Here is a 17,860-nt window from a genome sequence, read left to right as displayed (position 1 = left end):
GTCACACCTCAACCGAATACATTCAGTTACATAATTCCTGTTAGAATTTACACTTATGTAAAACTACAACAGTCAGAGACTCCTGATCAGTTTTAAATACTTGCTGAAAGTGTTTTTTAATAAATAAAAACAGCTAAAATCTTAAACTGCATCTCATTAATCTGCTTTAACAAATACATTACTGTGACCTCGTAATACTTTGTCAGGTAATGGCAACAACATATCTGAAACAGTTATTTTTCAAGCACACCACACTTCCACTCTATGTATTACTTTAGAGCACAAACTACCTTAGTTTGATCCTTTCATTCCTTCAATAGAGGATCGTTCCGGCTTGAAAGCAGACATTTTCTACATCGATCTCTCAATTTCAAATAAAAGCCTGCGAAAGATGAGAATAAAACCTAAACTGTCACATTAAGCAAAATGAATGTTAGACAGTGTATTAATATTACAGCTTTGTCAGATAAAAACTAATGTTTTAAGTTTGCATTGCAGTTTGGAGACAAGTCATTTTCTTTTCCACACGTTAACCAAAAAAGAGGAAAAGGAAAACCACTGTCATGACTTACTGGGGCACCTAACTGAACTGGGCCGTCATTAAAATTATCCACTTGTATGTTTCCTGCTGTGACAAGATAACGTACATGTCCTGAAATAAATATCAAAATGGAATTATTCAGTGAGTTCAAGTGCATGAACTCATTTTTCTGATTTATTCATTTTTGTAAAGAGAGGACACTACATTTGCTTTTTTTTGAAAATGAAAGTGCAGAATGTCCATCCATCCCATCCATTATCTATACATCGCTTAATCCTCGTTAGGGTCGCGGAGCGGCTGGAGCCTATCCCAGCTGACTTGGGGCGAAGGAAGGGAAGTGCAGAATGTGAAAAGGAAAATTTCCTACAGCACCTGATGGCACCATAGGAACCGAAGTTGGCGTCAGTTCCGCTGTAAACAAAAGAGAGACGTGGTGCTGCCCTCTAGAGGTCAGCTCCAGTAATACAGCAAAATCACAGGAAAAGAGTTTTACACAACAAAAAGGTGAGATGTTTTAAGTTATTTGTTTTTATTCTGTACATATGAAGTTGCACTTACAAAACCAACAGATTTTCACTACAGTGAACACTTTGATTTACTAAACACAGATGCAACGAACACCAATGAACCATGGTACGGCTGACCAGAGTGCCTGAAAAGAACTGAACCATTATTAGCTTTTAGTTAAAGTCTAGTCTGCAGGTTGCTTCTTAAAAATGGATCACCGTTTCAAGTAAACTGCCTTCCACAAAAGTGACAGTAGGTGACATTTTATTCAAGCTATTTGCTGCAATTTGCATTTAAATACACAAATACAATGCTGTCTCATCGACTCTTTGCATAAATTTTGCTGGACGTTAACAGAATGAACGCAGTATACACTTTGAGCACAGGAGGAACTAATACCATCTACACAGCAGGTACACCAGCAAAGCCTTGGAGCAGAGGAGCAACCTGGAGGGAAAGTAGCAGTTTTTAATGCTTGTTAGGTTCGACATTTAAGGTCTGCACTGAATAAGGCCTGTCGTTAAAATGATCTGGAACATATGTGCCTGCAGAACATCAGAGAGAGAGAGAGAGAGAGAACTTGAAAACAATATTTTCAAGAATTCATTCAGTTCAAGAATAAATGTCTGTGAGGTGTTGGATATGTGAAAAATCCCTGAAAACAACAGAATAAATAAATAAAACATATAAAATGGCCGTAAACAACAGCAGTAAGGGTCCTCTAAGGGCCTGCTTCCGTATATGATCAAATCACACATTTAATGCTACTGAGACTTCAGTGACAAACTAAATCTGAGGATATGTCATGTCAACACAAGTGCTGTAGTTTTGTTTTACATCTTGACATTATAATATCGTCAATGTGTCACTTGGCGTCCTGATTTATAAGATTATCAGCTGCTTTCTTTGAACTTAGGTATGAATGTTACCTACATTTACACCAGCGGTTTATACAGTACAAAGCATTTGCAAGCTATATATTGACTCAATTAGCAGCTCCGGCTCGGTTAAATATTGTTTCTTCAAAGCAGACATTTTTTAGAGCTCAAATGTCTTCATGACTTAAATAAAAGATGCACAAAGGGGGCGATAGTAGCTTTGTGTTATTGCTGTGAGAACCTGGTGAAGTAAAATCTAAATACGAGTTAACAGGAAAAAAAGGAAATGTAACCTAAAATCTTTGATCTTTACACTCGATTATTAGTCAGTTTCCTTCTTCAAGTACAAGTCATTGTTGTCCCTTTCAGTGAAATTTGCCTGAGATAACATCATTTTACAGTACAGACAGTTGCAGTGTCAGCAGCAGAGGAAAGCTGTAACATACCAACTCTTCCAGCAAGCTTGAAGCTGAGAAAAAACATCACTGCACTGCTAACTAGTGGGGATATATTAATACTACATATTCGTGAGAGACCTGTCTTAAAAGAAGAAAGTGTTATTTTCTGTTTGTGCAAAACACTGTTATATCATTACTGACTGACTGAATGACATTAAGCCAATTTTTAGAACTCCTGTTGAATCTAATGATTAAAATTGAGCATAGCTCTCATCAGATTTTCCCAGCTGAGTCTTCAGCTGGAACTAAATCGATAAAATTATTTTCCAAAGTTGTTTAAACAGTTCCTTGCAAGGAACTTTCTTAAAGTCCAGTTGGATTGATTTAAACAACTTTGGATAACCATTACCTGGATGAATGAGAAACTACACAGACATCGATAAAATTATTTGTCACCAATATGTGGCTATTGAAGGCAAACAGACTGACTGTGCAAAATCCTAAAAGAAACTCACAGACTTTGAGGCTCTTCCAGTAAACTGACAGTAAGCCAAATTTAAATATCAATGCTGAGGGTTCAGCTTTAGCAACAAAAACATTACTGGCATCATTAACACCACAGTCAATCATCTTTTTTAATAGGTAGCTTCAGTTTCTCCATTTTTGAGAAAACTGTGGAATAAGTGAACTTGTTGTGAAATTGTCTTTTGGAATCCAATCGAGGATGGACTGTGTGTGAAAAAGTTTCAACACAGTCAACAAACATCCCACATCTTGAAGCACAGGTAACACTGAACTTTGGCCCCTTTAAACTTTGCTGTAAACTTGAACGGGGTATTGACTGAATCCTGCTGGGCACAAATCTCCTCACTGACCTGATCAGTAATCACACTGACCTAACAGCGAAGCTCATTCTACTGATGGGAAGCAGTTTGTACAGCATCACCTCACTGGTCAGGAGGATGTTGATGGAGCCGAGCAGATGTTAGCCGGAAGGTCTGTTTCCACTGTTTTCATGGCTAAGTGCTTTTGTAACAGCCCTTCACCTCCATGATTGGTCGTCTCCTTAGAAGTCCATCCCTTCATCACTTTCACACCAGTCTGACGGAGCATCGGTGCCAAAGTAACGATCTCCAAAATTACCTGAGAAGAAGAGCAGGTGAAATGAGACGGAAGAAGGAGGAGGCTTGCAGTTTTTCTTGTGTCTTGTACTTTAAACCTTGACTTGACTTCCTGTGGTCGCACACATGGACAGCTGTGGAAACACTGACACATAATTGTTATCTTACATCTTTCTGGTCAGCTTGGAGTTCTGCCTGCTCGCTGACCATGAAAGTATCAAGCCTTGATGCATTTCTATACAGAAGCACATATGGACACCACAGATGTGCAGCTGTTGCTACTTTACTGCTCTTCTAGTCTGCTGGGAGGACTCTGTTCCACACAATAGTTCATATCCACATATTCTATGCATGCACACTACAGCTAAGTATGTGCACTATTGTCCTCGGTAGCACAGTCACTATGCAGACACAAATACTGAGCTGCACAGGGGTCCATGCACATTGAGCCTTGGTTAAACTTCCAGTGAAGGCAAACATAAACAGCTACAGACACTGCACATGCAGAATAGTTATTACTCCGCCAAGGAACTGCGGAGTTATGTGACCATCGGTGTTGGTTTGTTTGTCTGTCTGTCTGTTAGCAACATTACTCAAAAACGGATTGATGGATTTCAATGAAATTTTCAGGGAAGATCGGAAATGACACAAAGACCAGCTGATTACATTTTGGTGGTGATGTGTCTTATAGTCTGGATCCACAGATTTGTTAAAGATTTCTGTATCACTGCAAGATCACGGCACGGCGTCACTGTAACTATAACAAGTGAACACTACGTCAGCTACCTGCTGACGATCATGATTGTGATCCTACTACAAGTCGACCGCTTCAGACTTATCAGGACTTATCTGTCAGAAATCAAACAAGGAACAATTGATTAAATTGTGGGGGTGTTTCCAAATCCCATCAATTCCTACAGCCTGCTACATATTTAGGTCATGCGATTCGGTATCTGTACATAATGTACACGTGCATAACACATGCCTGCGCTCAGCACAAAGTAATTTTGTTTGTGAGTAAATCTATACTAAATGGCCACATTCTATGTTGTCGTGATTTCTGATCATCAATAACTAATGAACAAAATGCTGCATTTCTAAAAAAAAAAAAATAAAAAATGAAAAAATGCTATATTTCTGACAATGCCATATGGGAGAATGAACAGCCTTGGCGGAGTACTGCGCTCTGAGTGCTTTTCTTGTTATTATACTACTTTTTAGTATGCTTGGACCTGCTGGGAAGACTTCGTTCCATACATGTGCAGTAGGTCGTTTGTACGTATTGTGCACATAAACATCAGAGCCCTTGAACTCCATGTGGAGGGGTCCCCTCAGACTGTTGGGGAGATGACGAAATCTATGTTAAGTGGACCCTCGTAGGCCCTTGTGTACTTGCAGAGTGTATATTACTACTGGGCTAGTTTATTTTGTGAGTCTGTTTCTCTCTGCTATCTTTTTCTCTCCCCTCACCGAAGCCAGTCAAGGCAGATGACTACCCTCCCTGAGCTTGGTTGTGCTGGAGGTTTCTTCCTGTTTAAAGGTATTTTTTTAACTTCCTACTGTTGCTAAGTGCTTGCTTAAGGAGAATCATTGGATTCTTTTGGTTTCTCTCTATTTGATCATATTGTGAGGTCTTATCCTTACTGTGTGAGGTGCTCTGAGATGACTCACAGTGTGAACTGGTACTATATAAATACAATGAAACTGAAATCAGTTACAGCAGAAATACAGGATTACAAAAGATCTATAATGATCTATAGTGAATAATATTTTTGTTTATCTCAGGTAGACATTTCAGGGGACCCAGATTTGTTGTTTGTGCACTGTATCGCAGAAGCCACCATAACAGTCTGCGGAAACACAGCATTTAGACCTTTATTTCACCCCAAACATACACTGTAAGACTGTGAGCCGACTGTATGGGCATCTATAATTACAAAAATATTTGCAATATTCAAACCGATAATGTATAACAGAAAAACTAACTTTGCACAAGTAATTGTACTTAAAGACTTGTAATGATGAAGTGTGCAGCCAAGACAAAGGAAAAACAAATGATAGATAATCTATGCAAATTATCTGAAACATATCCTTGACCTTTTTGTGCTGCACATCTGGCCACTTTTAGACTTCTGTGGTTAAAGCAGGTATTTTTATTTAACTGTCAAACACTAAGCAGCAGCTCTGACATCACTACATTTTGTTCAGCAGTGCTGCACACTTGAGAGTTTTCATCCACAGAGCAGTGCGGCAGCAGTTTTGGACTCGACATATTTCACTGGTGATTTACTCTTTAATACCAATACTGACTGATCTATATGTCACTTTTTCTTATAGTCCTCCAGAGGCTGCCAATAAAGGCTAAAAATAAATTTTACAGCCTGGTGCTGGCTGGCTGAGCTGTACATAACTGAGCTGTTGAGCTCTTACAGTGGTGCAAGGTCAGTTAAGTCCTTGTTTTAAGGACTCTGAGACATCCTTGTTCCACTATTAAAACCACAGGTGATGGTGTCTTCACTGTTCAGGACATATCAGCTTTGCAATAACCTCACATCACCTGTCAGATAAGCTGATACAGCTTTGTCTTTTAGCAACAGCAGAAGATATCTTAAGGTTGATGTGATATTTCTGTTTGTGGAGTTGTTTGTGTGCTTGTGCGTAACTTAAGACTAAGTAATATCTTTCAACTCTCTGTTGAAAAGTGTGACTTAATTCTCCCAGATGATGGTGATGAACAAACTTGTGTGAAAATACTTTATGCAGGTGTAGGTAAACTGGATCTCCTCACCAATGCCTGGTATGATGTGGAACTGGTCATTGACCTCCTTGTCCACAGCGGTGGTGATGATGCGGACTTTAGGGAAGGCATAGGCCACTGAGTGGACACCCATCTCTGCCATTAGCAGAGATAACAGAAAGATCTTATCCTCTGCTACATCATGGTCCTTCACAAAGGAAAATAAAGCGGGAGAAAATACAGATGGGTGTTAGAAAAAAGGCTTAATAGCAATAACCAGTCACATCAAGTGAGAGTCCCCAATTCAATAATGACCTGTACAATGTTCTACAAAGCATTAAGCAATTCACTTGTAACACTTTGTGCAAATAGATGATACCTTCTGAAATGAAAGGGCTCAAGCTGGTCAATAAAAACAATTTTCCCTCTCACACAATCCTAGATTTTATCCAGTTACTTTTGTAAAAATATACATGCATCAGACTAGACTAGTTTAAGGGGAACCTCACCAAAATGTTTTTTTCCAGCATGTCACTGAAGAAGAGTTTTACCAGAAAACATGATTTGGCAGTTATTAAGCAGAGTGTTTTGATAAATGAAAGCTGTAGAGTCGTGTTGACCTACCAGCAGAACTCTGACAGCCATGAGAGCAGCAGCTCCGGTGGACACTGTGCTGTCCATCAGGATGACGTAGTCTTCACTGATGTCTTTGGGTAGACGGAGGTAGTGAAGCTGGAGGAAGCACACAAGTCAAGCATGTGAAGATATTGTAGTGAGAAAAAGTAAATGTGCAAAATCAGTGTTGATGGGTAAAAACAATATTCAAAGCTTTAACGGCACAGTCCTAACAAAATACATGTGTAGTCCTCAAACTTTTTTATGTTAGGCCCCTTCAGGAGCTGAAAAACATTATTGCATCCTCACAATCGCAAAAACTCATTCTACATACGAGGTGCAATTCAGAATTTCAAAAACTGCACCTATGCAATGCAGAAACCATTTTGAACCACCTTTTTAAGTAGCTTCTTGTGCTGCGATACTCCACTTCAAGTGCTTCTGCTACATATGGAGCAGTCCACTGCTGACCGTTTGCAGGGGTGAATTTTACCATGTGCACAGAACAAACATTAAATTCTGTGTCAAATGGACTCAATACTTCATGACAAGGGTCATCACTGATGACGAGAGTTTGGGTCTTAGGCTGTGACCCTGGTACCAAACAGTCTCACAGACTGTAGGAGCAGCATCTGGACAAGAGTGCAGCCAAGAACATGCAATATTCTGGAAACACTAACACAATCGTTGCTTACCACCTGCCCTATTTGCCAGATTTGGCTCCCTGTGACTTTTTTTTGTCACTAAGTAAAATTCATTCTGAAGGATTGCTGTTTTGACACAGTGGACAAGATAAAGCTTGTCACAGATAGCGGTTGACATGCTTACAAATAAGAACTTCCATGTTGCATTCAAAATAGAGCTACATCCCTGGGAACACCAATGTGTATCACTGTGCAAGACACTGTAACTACTTCAGTTACCAAATTTAAATCAGTGGTGTGGTTTTCGCTTTTTATAAGCACACTCCCTACATGTTTTGGTTGTACCTCGTTTGAGAAAAAGCAGTTTACTGAAATAACTGATTCAGCAAGACAACCACTGATGTACAGCAACAGTTACAACGAAGCATGTACAAGAAATAAGCAAAAAGGAGGCATGACAGCTGCAACCCATCAACATGGGGTTGGTTGGGTAATTTAAAATGTAAGGAGGTTGAAAACATGGAGCTTTGTATATTAACAGAACATCCTAAATTTTGAAATACTCTCAGAAAGGACTGTTACTATTTCTATCAAATCCTCCATAAAGATGTCGGACATGTTAAATGAGTGATTTTGTGCACAAAATCCTACTTGTGCAATTTACAAAAACAACACTATCTAAAACCTTGTAACATTTACTTTCAATGTTGTCCTATTTGTAAAACTTTGACTGAAAGCTTCTGACTTTATGAGGTAAATACAACTGACAGTGTATGCAGCAGAAACAAAGAGTTCAGTGGTCAAACAACACATACCTCTGGTTCTCCAGTGTCATGGTTGGTCTGAATGAGGATCTTTCCAAGTCGGATGTCTTTACAAACTGCCATCAGAGCCTGCTCCATGGTCTCTCCTGCTCTCAGGATAGAAACACCTGTGATCTAGAAAAATAAACATAATGGTGATGCTGCTTATCTGGATCTGAGATCACTCAATGACCAAACATAGAATTTGCATGAAAACATAGCATTCCTCAAAAGAGCAGAAATTGCTGTAAAAGACCTTCAAGTTTGTATCATGGCATTTTTTTTCTAGTTTTTGATACTTCAGATGAAACTTGTAACTGGACATGAACTTGCCACTTTATATCTACAACTTGTATTTGTGATATCATCATTGTTCTCCCTCCTAGCTAATGTTTATTACTCTAAGATTTACACTGGAGGTCAGTAAAGGAGCCACAGAGAAGCTGGGAGGCTGAAAACTTGGTAATCTCAAGGATACATCGTCACCCTAATAAGCAGACTTACTCTTTTACCGCTCAGCCTCTTTCCATCATAGATGCCACCCTGAGGCGTCTCCACGGACACAGGCTGGAGAGGGAGAGAAGAATGTAAAGGAAACAAAAGTTCAATATTAACTGAAGGCTATAGTGAAACCATTGTGGCAGCTAGTCACAAGACGTGCTACTGCCTCTGTAAGAATATTAAAGGCTCAAAACAGAACACTAAATCAACATTAACACACTGTAGAGCTCAAGCAAAAGCAGAGAAAAGATGCTCTGCTTGTTTATTTTAACAAGATTCAACCTTACAATGAAGTGGAAATGCGAGGTCAATTTAGAATCTTCAGACAAAAACTCACCTTGAGAGGCAGGAAGGAGAGGGCATGTTCTATCAGAAGCCTCATTAATCTCTTGGAGTAGAAAATAAACTCATCTCGGTTAGTCTCCTTGTTCCTACACAAACACACACAGAGGGCAGCAGCAAACAGGACAAAAAGATTATATGTCTGGTAAAAAGTGGCTAGAGCTTGTAAAGTTCAGGACGCTGCTAACTGATTTATGAGAAAGTGGTTCTCTGTACCACCTGCCTCATGTTGAATGGCAATCATACATGGTCATGGGACAGATCAATCATACCTAAACTGGAAGCAGAATAAGCCTCTGAGCCTCATGGAAATTCAAAACACTATCTACAGCTTCCTCTTGAAGTATACATGTTCTCTTTGACAATATAATGTATCTGACAAATCCTGCTTTAAGCAATTTCAAGAAGATGCTGCTTGTGAAAGAACCGCTCGACAATGCCAGGGGTCAGCATGCCCATGTGTCTGTCTTTGCAGGGCACAATCTGCTACATTGGCTATGGAGGCAATTCTTCAGGGTGAAGAAAACGGTGGATTGCTCCCTCTGGGTTGGGGATAAGGCGCTGCCCCCAGTAAAAGAATTCGTGTGTTGGAACCTTGTGTATAAGTGACAGTAAAATGGAGCAGTCATTGGACAGACGGATTGATGCAGCTTCAGTGGTAATACACGCGTTCTACCAGGCCGCTGTAGTGAAGAGGAAGCTGAGCCGATAAACAATGTCGATATAGCAGCCAGTCTACATTCTGACCACCACCGATAGTCATCAGCTCTGGGTAGTGACCAAAAGGAAGAGATCCTCAGCTTATCCATAGAGACAGGGCTAGGAGTAGTCACTGCTCCTCTGCATCAATAGAAGCCAGCTAAGGCAGTCTGAACATCTGATTACGATGGATTTTTTTTTTTTTTTTTTAAGTTTTTCAAGGCGGATCTAACTGGGAGGAGATCCCATACTAGACCCAACACTCAATAGAGGGATTACATATCTCATCTGGCCTCGGAACATCTTAACACTGGAGCTGGAAAGCATTGCTGGGGAGAGGAGATCTGAGATGACTCACTTAGCCTGCTGCCTCTATGATCCAACCCTGATCAAATGGATGGATGGACGTTGCTTGTGTAATGAATAACTACACAAGCTGAACAATGTGAGACTGTGTTCCGACCTGATGATGGTGTGCATGCCGCGGACCTGTGGTGTGCTCTCCATCACACTGAGGGTCTTGGGTAAAGGCTGGCCCTGGTGAGCCGAGGCCAGAGCTGATCTGTTGAAAACAAACACATATTCAGAAATACAAAGTAACTGAGTCGTAAAGTAACAAAACTCCAATTAAAGATGATTTTAGTCACATATTATCCTGGGTTTGTATGTCAACTATTCTGATCATTTGACTATTTTTTTAGTTTAGTTTTGCTATCTTTTTAGCTCAAAGTTTTTCAATTCAGGATTAAAGTAATACTTTTCTAAGTATTAGCATTAGATATTCTGATCACCGTAGCCACTTGTTTGATTTATCACCTTCTGACTTTTGGTACCTTTGAATGTGACTATTTCTTTGCCAAAAACGGTATTTAGACAGCCATGAGATAATACAAGTGTTTTATGACATGGTGTCCAAGCATTTCCTACATTCATAAGTAAGTGATATGCAGTTTTCTTTCTAAGCAGTTATCCAGTTAGTTAGTTGACTGACGGAAAAACGTACCGAAAAAAAACGACTTGACATTATTGTATTTCATGCTTTATAGCTTCCATTGTGAACATCACAGAACCATGGTTAGTGACTTAAACTTAAGGAGACAAGTTACTTATCTCCATGAAAATGTAGGACATTGAATACACAGTTTTCTTTGATTTGGTTTTACAATGAACCTGTCTAAAAGCTTATCATAAAACCCCTTACATTTCATATTACCTGGTTCCTGCACATCTAATTAACAAGTTTCAGAAATTTTAGGTTGATGTGTAAAAGCACTAAAGTTTTGACATACACATGGTGCACTCGATAAGTACAAGTGTAGGTTAGAGGATATTTTCATTAATTACAAAACAACAATATAAATGAGCAACTTGTTCCATACACCAGGAGACAAAACAAGGTTAAATGAATGAGCTGCAAATTTTTTAAAATTCTACCACTAGCCACTGCATACAGTATGATGCTTCTAAAACACATGCTGGCTACGTGCTATACAAAACAGATGTTTCTTGATGTTTTGTAACTGTTTAACCAGGGGCTGGTTTCACAAAGACTTTCCCTTTCACTTAACATCAACAGCTAAATTCATCAGTAGCAAAATCTGCCTAATTATGGACTATATTAATCAGGACTCATTTCAAAAACTGGGCTTGATCTAATATTTTTTCCTATAAAAATTGAGTCAAGTTTTCCTTTTTTTGGGCCTGGGTGGCACTGTTTCTATAGTTATGACAAAGATATCAAAAGAAGATGGTGAAGATAACTGTTTAGGATTACAATTAAGGCTTATTTCTGTGCGTTTGTCCAAGTAGATCAGTCCAATTTACAGCACCTTTGTGCAACTGGCCCCTGATCCTAGGGTTAGAAGGGCTGCTATGATCTAAAAGCAAAATGGTGACTCTGATGAGACTGCTGGTAATCAATAGTTAAGCCATTCCTGCTAAGAAGCTCAGACGCTCCAACATAAACAACCCAAGGTGTTGGTACTTCAACTGTGAGGTGTCTATATTTAATGGTACTGTTTGTGCTTTAGGAATCTATTTTTTTTAACTAAGCAGGAGGATGCAGAAGTTTTCGCTATCATGTCATTTCCAACTAGGGGTAGGAATCACAGAGTAACAGGATATGACACTGTCAGAATATGATGGCAATGATACCATAGTCTACGATGCATCACATTATCAGTGTAAAAAATAGCTGTAAAATTTTAAAAAGCATGAATTATTTATGTATTTATTGCCTTGTGGTGTTGATGTTTGTATTGTCAAATTTCTTCATAACATTTTAGTTAATTTCAGCCAATTTCCCCCTCATTCATTTCATAAGAGCCACCACAAGTAGTCATAAAGTGGAGATTCATACGTCAAACTGGTTGTGGGAATCTGTTCAATGTCTCTGCATGTTTCAATTCAAATCTCAATACTTAGTGCCAGTGTATTGATAAAGTATTGGAAGAGGGAGTGATACGATATCTTGCCATACCAATATGTTGTCCTATCACTACATAGATAAACATAGCTGAGCAATCATACAGATAAAATGTATGAATCAAGCCTAACAGGGTGCCACCACCTTAGGCCCACAAAATGCAAAAACAAGAAATGCATTTTTCAAAATTAGCAAATGTGCCACACAACACTTTCAAACACATGCTTATAATGTTAAAGAGCAACAAAACTACCAGAAAGTTCGGCTTTTGCTGCTGTCTCACAGCTGATTTTTTATTTTTTGATGCATGCTCTGAGCCTAAAAGAATTAAAGCATGCTTCTGCTTAACCAGGACTAAAATTTAGTTGAATGATTTTAAAGAAGTACAGTTATAGTAAGTCATCATCAAATTTTGGTTCTGAAAGGCATCAAAGACGACTACAGTTAAAATATGCAGTGCATATTTTAACAAGTTAAAAAAGGCATAGTTTACCAAAAGTACAAGACTATAAATCTGTGCAATAAAACTACAACAATGAGAAAAGATGCACAAGGTGAGCCTCACATATCCCAGCGGAGCTTCCTCTGAAGAAGGTGAAAGATATTCATTTGATGAGATTACAGTGTTTAAAGTGCAGAAGAAATAGAGGCAAAAAAAAAAAAACATACAACAGACAAGAAGAGAAAGAAATAAAGGAGAAAGAAAGAGAAGAACAGTATTAACAGTGAAACAGCTTCACCACATCACTGACCAAAAACTTTGTGGTTCTGCACTGAGGAGCAACTCAGTTCAATTTATCTCATAAGTGAGTTCATTTTAGGTGATTCAACTTAAGATGCTGAAAATTAGTTCCAGGCTATAAACAGATCTGAGAGCAGCCTGAGTTCCTGCACATTAATCAAATCCAACTAAGAATTGATCTCAGCATTTATAGAATGACATCATTCAGGAAACTACTCTGGGTAAGATTCACACTGCAGAACCAAATTCACTGAAGTGTTTTTTTTATTCATACTGCTTCACAGGTAAACTTAAGTTTGTTGTTTTGTTTCCAGTAAGTTTCCATTCTACCCAGAATCTCTTAGCACCTTGTGATAATGATCTTTCATCTGCTACATCTCTTTGTGGACACAAATAGCTGCTACCTGTACTTTAACATGCATCAGGTGCGTAGTTACCAAAAACATCTGCTACTGATGACATCTGACAGTGTCCAGACTATGCTGGGCTGGTTGCACCGTATGTTGGTGTGGTTGTATGTGAACAAGACCTGAGGAAACTCAGTTCATTCAATTATCAGGAAAATGAGGATACTGGTACTTCATAATAGGGGGTTTTAAGAGATCGTAGTCGACATCTGTTTGCACAAATTACATAAATACATGTTTAACCCTCTGAACCTCAAAACCCACTGGTGGAATTGAAAGGCTTGTTATCCTAAAAAATTTAAAAATGCAAAAATTACACCATTTATCACAGCCAGACATCGTAAAAAAACAATTACAGTTTAAAGAAACATCATATAACATTACTACCATAATTTCACATATAATAAAAAATCATAGGAATTTTAATAAGTCACCAGAAAAATATCACACATTCTAAATGACTTAAAAGACAATATTCAAAAAGCACTTTTCAGGAATTGAAGTCAGGTACTGTAGTTAAGAGATGAAATGAACCAGTGGTGTTTCAGAGCTCAGCAAAGCCACACAACACAAGAAACATCAAAAACCTAAAATGACCTGAAGCAGCTTAGCAACAAGAAACACTTTCAACATTCAACACTTTCATGAGATAAATCAAATTTTTCTGATGTTTGGTGACCTATTTCTTTGACTCTATGAACAGCTGGAAAAAAGCAGGCTGGTAGTGTCAAGAGGTGCTTTCACAACAAATCCTTGTATTTTTACTTTATCAAACAACAATCTTAAAGAGACGAAAAGACTTCAGAAGAGACAAAAATCATACATTTCTGTACTGAAGGTAGAGTCAGATCAGAATGAAAGGCAAAGTGAACACAAATGTAAAGTATTACAGAGAAACCAGGCAGATCAGGCACACAAAAAAATCAAGTTTGATTGGTTTAAAAAAAGAAAGAAAAGAAAAAGAAAAATCTAAAGAGAAAACCAAGACAGCTGTTAGTTTTGTTTTTGCACTGAAATTAAGTATGTTGAAAACAGGGTGAGTATAGTAACAGTGCAAGAAGGAAGGAGGAGGGAGAAGATGATAGTAATAAAAAAGCACTAACAGTCATACCTCACAGTGATCTCACGCTGGAATGGTTACACAGCATTCAGCCAGGCAAGGAGGGGTCGTGCACGCACAAGGTGACACACACACACACGTGTGTGTAAACAGTGAGAAACATAAGAAAAACAAAACATGAGATAAGCTACTCCTGAGAAAAGTATAATTCACAACATAAAAACCAAAAACAAAGCCAAACTTTTAAAGCCAAACATATGTTTGTGTGTGGAAATGTTTCCAAACTGGAACACCTCAAGCGTGAAAGTTAATTTCATGTTTGGCTAAATGGTGTCATACATCAGCTTTACGTATGATTACAAGACCATTTCATTTTATTTTACAAACAAAATGACTGAAAACAATTATTTCATGACTAGCGTTGGTTAAATACATTCAGGTGTATTTGGTACACCTGCCTAAAACTATATGTATGTTTCTAACTGCAGCATTTTCAATCTGCTAATTTCATTGTTTTAAATTGTGATTTCAATTTGTACTTCCCTCTGGTGAGACGAACATGTTACTGAAAACTGATGTGTTTCAAGTGTTCATGCCTTCCTAACACACAGTACACTTCGTCTTGATTCCTTCTTGTCATTTTTCCGTCTTTTGTCTTTTTCATTATGTTATGTATTGTATGGTAATAGACCTTCAATGTTTTCAGGTTCTTTACTGTGTTCATGCTTTATGTTTTTTTAGTGCCTTCTTGCGGAATCAACTCAATTCTTGTAGCAGTGCAGCATTAAACCCACACACACGTCTGACCTCCATTCAGCAAGACGTGCAATTAAAATACGGCTTTTTTTTGTAACGGAGGCATGCAGTCATATCAAGATCAACAAACCTGTATGGTTACATACAAGAAGAGCAGAGAGTTGATACTAGAACTATTACTGCAGACATAAATGCCCTGACAATCTAATGTGGATGAAAGAGGAGAGAAAAGAGGTGAATCAAGTCAGTTTAGTAAATACTGTACTGGACAATATCATGCAAACGTGTGCGTTCACTTATCCACGCTACATACTGCAGGTGGGATGCATGTGAATGTGACAGACATTGTATGTGTTCTGTTAGCGGCCATGAATGAATATGCTGAGGTGGGAACAGATCATAGTTAGTTGTGGGTCATAAAGCGAATCCATGACAGTACAATGGGGTGAGGAAAGATGGAGAACCCCTGCCTCCTCCCTACAGGGTCATTAATCTGAGGTACCTCCTGCCAACCTCCATCCTACCAAGATCAGTGAAGCACAGAAGGTAAAAAAGGATAACGAGACCTTACAAATCCTATAGCAGCCACTGGATTAACTCTAAAAACTGTGTCAAAAAGAATATGTTTATTTTTAGGATAACTTTATCATCTGTGAAGGTAACGAAAGCTCACTGTGTCTTTTATGCTCGATTTCCCTCAGAAATGTGAGCATCATAAGACAGGATGTTAATCAGATAGTGAGTGCTAAATGTATTGCAGAGGAAAAGCAATAAAACCTGACCTTCACAGAACACGTTCTACCAGCACAAGGGGGAGGTGGTCAAAAAAAAGAAAAACCTGGCTTGTGCACATCATTAGAAACAGTCAAACAAGCTTTATAAAGTAAAAACTATCAGAGTGCACTGAATAGCTCACATTTTCAAATGCAAGTAATTAAATGTAATTACTTTGAAATGGTAGAATAAGTAAATTGTTAGAGTCTTGGTTGCTGATCCATTACCAGTGCTGAACATGTGTTTTTAATCCTCTCTAAGTGAACCTGTTCTCTTGACTGGCTCAAAGGTGGCTGGCAGTGGTGTTAAAATGTTGTTAATGACCAATATTAAAAAACAAGTAATGTAACTGTGTTTCTGATTTTCACTTATTTAGAGATTTAGAGATGTCCCTGGCCACCTGACAACCTTAAGTACAAAACTCATTCTCTTTCAGCTCTGTGTTTGGTCTCCACCAACAACTGATAGAAACATGGGGCTCTTTGTCCTGCTAATGCTCCACTATGTTAAACAGCTAAATGTGCCAACTTGCTGTTGTGCAGGTACTGTACAGTTAGTTTTTATAGTCTTTTTTTTCCTGCTGTAGCCAAAAACAGTCCTATGAGGAGAGTGAGAGTGAACTGAAACAGTAAGTGTATATACCAGACTGCTAAAAAGTGAGTAGAAACTGGCTACAAACCTCTGTAAAGCTAAGCAGAGTAGTAAATTTGGTACATACTTTCACACTTTCCAGTTGTCATTTGAGACATTGTCACAGTAAATTATCTGGTAAAGATGCTTAACAAACCTGTTAGATTTACTTCTTCTCTAAGAAGTATAGTGGCACTAACACCTAGCTCAATGCCAATCAAAGAATGTAATAATCCACTAAGGGGCATTCTGAGGGAGGGCTGCACAGTATATATATTATGTGATAAAAATATGGGATGTTTTTATGTGTCCAATTGAACACATATTGACAGAAAGGCTGATTACTCCTGTGTGACAAATATTGTTGATTCAACTTTATGTTGGAATAACTATTATGATTAGCTGCTTACTGGAATATATTTACTTAATTATTCTGTAACTACTGTAAAATTGACAAATTTCAGATTTGTCACAGCAAATCATTTAGATTCATCAGAAGTTCAAGTCCTAAAAATGGACTGCCTTGAGGTGTTTGCCTTCAAAGTCCAACAGGCCATGTCCACATAGTTCCACACCACCATGGTTCTGCAAACAGCCAGCACCTTTCTCAGATTGAACTTAATAAAAAATCTAAAAGTGTCCATAGTGTTACAGGGTAGCAGGCTTTATCAATTTTAAGAGACTATAGCTTTTAAGAAGACACTTATTAGCCTGCAATGAGAGCTGATTGGTGATATCTAAGAAGCTCCCAGTAAACATTTAACAGTTATTATGTTGGGCACTATAAAAAAAACACTTATTTTTAAAATATTCTTTGCTCACAGCAGCTGCAACTGCAGACTACAGAGAATAAATACCAATCCTTTTATCAGTAAATGCAGTTGAAACAGCACTTTTACAACAAATAAACTCTCACAGACTGAGCAAAAAGTATTGAAACAACAAAGATACACTAAACGTTCAGCTGATTCAGTAAAATCCAGAAAAAAAAGCTGAATTATTGGGAATCCTTACCTTCTCCAACTGACTGTGGACATGCTGAACAATCAAATCCAAAGCTACAAAGTTCTCTCCACCTGCAAAAAACAAAGCACAGGACCACAATTTGAGCAGAACTTTAAACTGAAATGGAAAAATAAAGCCATTCAGTTGTCCTTCAGAGCTGAGCTTCATCTGATATTTTTCCATGTCACTGTCGATTTCAGTGGAAATAACATAATTAATAATCTCACTTTACTTTGGTATTTGCTGCTGTTTCTTGCAAAGCTTCATTTACAGCA

At 38.3% G+C, this 17,860-nt stretch overlaps 1 protein-coding gene across 2 annotated transcripts in view; it reads right to left on the bottom strand.

Annotated features, from left to right (window-relative positions):
• Positions 1–1,046: 1,046 nt before the first annotated feature.
• Positions 1,047–17,860, bottom strand: part of si:ch211-243j20.2 (uridine-cytidine kinase-like 1) — a 34,152-nt gene continuing 17,338 nt past the window's right edge. Inside the window, exons 7-15 of one of the 2 annotated variants that reach the window (XM_023279984.3) lie at positions 17,595–17,656; positions 14,472–14,488; positions 10,250–10,348; positions 9,083–9,176; positions 8,749–8,811; positions 8,257–8,379; positions 6,807–6,914; positions 6,234–6,390; positions 1,047–3,467 (exon numbers count right to left, since the gene is read on the bottom strand). In XM_023279984.3, coding sequence (XP_023135752.2) covers positions 3,391–3,467; positions 6,234–6,390; positions 6,807–6,914; positions 8,257–8,379; positions 8,749–8,811; positions 9,083–9,176; positions 10,250–10,348; positions 14,472–14,488; positions 17,595–17,656 — 800 coding nt within the window. In that variant the 3' untranslated portion in view covers positions 1,047–3,390. Of the gene's footprint in view, positions 3,468–6,233; positions 6,391–6,806; positions 6,915–8,256; positions 8,380–8,748; positions 8,812–9,082; positions 9,177–10,249; positions 10,349–12,776; positions 12,797–14,471; positions 14,489–17,594; positions 17,657–17,860 lie in introns of both variants that reach the window. The other variant, XM_023279983.3, reaches the window with a different exon arrangement.

Source organism: Amphiprion ocellaris, chromosome 12 (genome assembly GCF_022539595.1).
Source record: "Amphiprion ocellaris isolate individual 3 ecotype Okinawa chromosome 12, ASM2253959v1, whole genome shotgun sequence".
Lineage (NCBI taxonomy): Eukaryota > Metazoa > Chordata > Actinopteri > Pomacentridae > Amphiprion > Amphiprion ocellaris.
The sequence above is the reverse complement of the archived record's forward strand: the minus strand, read 5'-3'. Positions and strand labels throughout refer to the sequence as shown.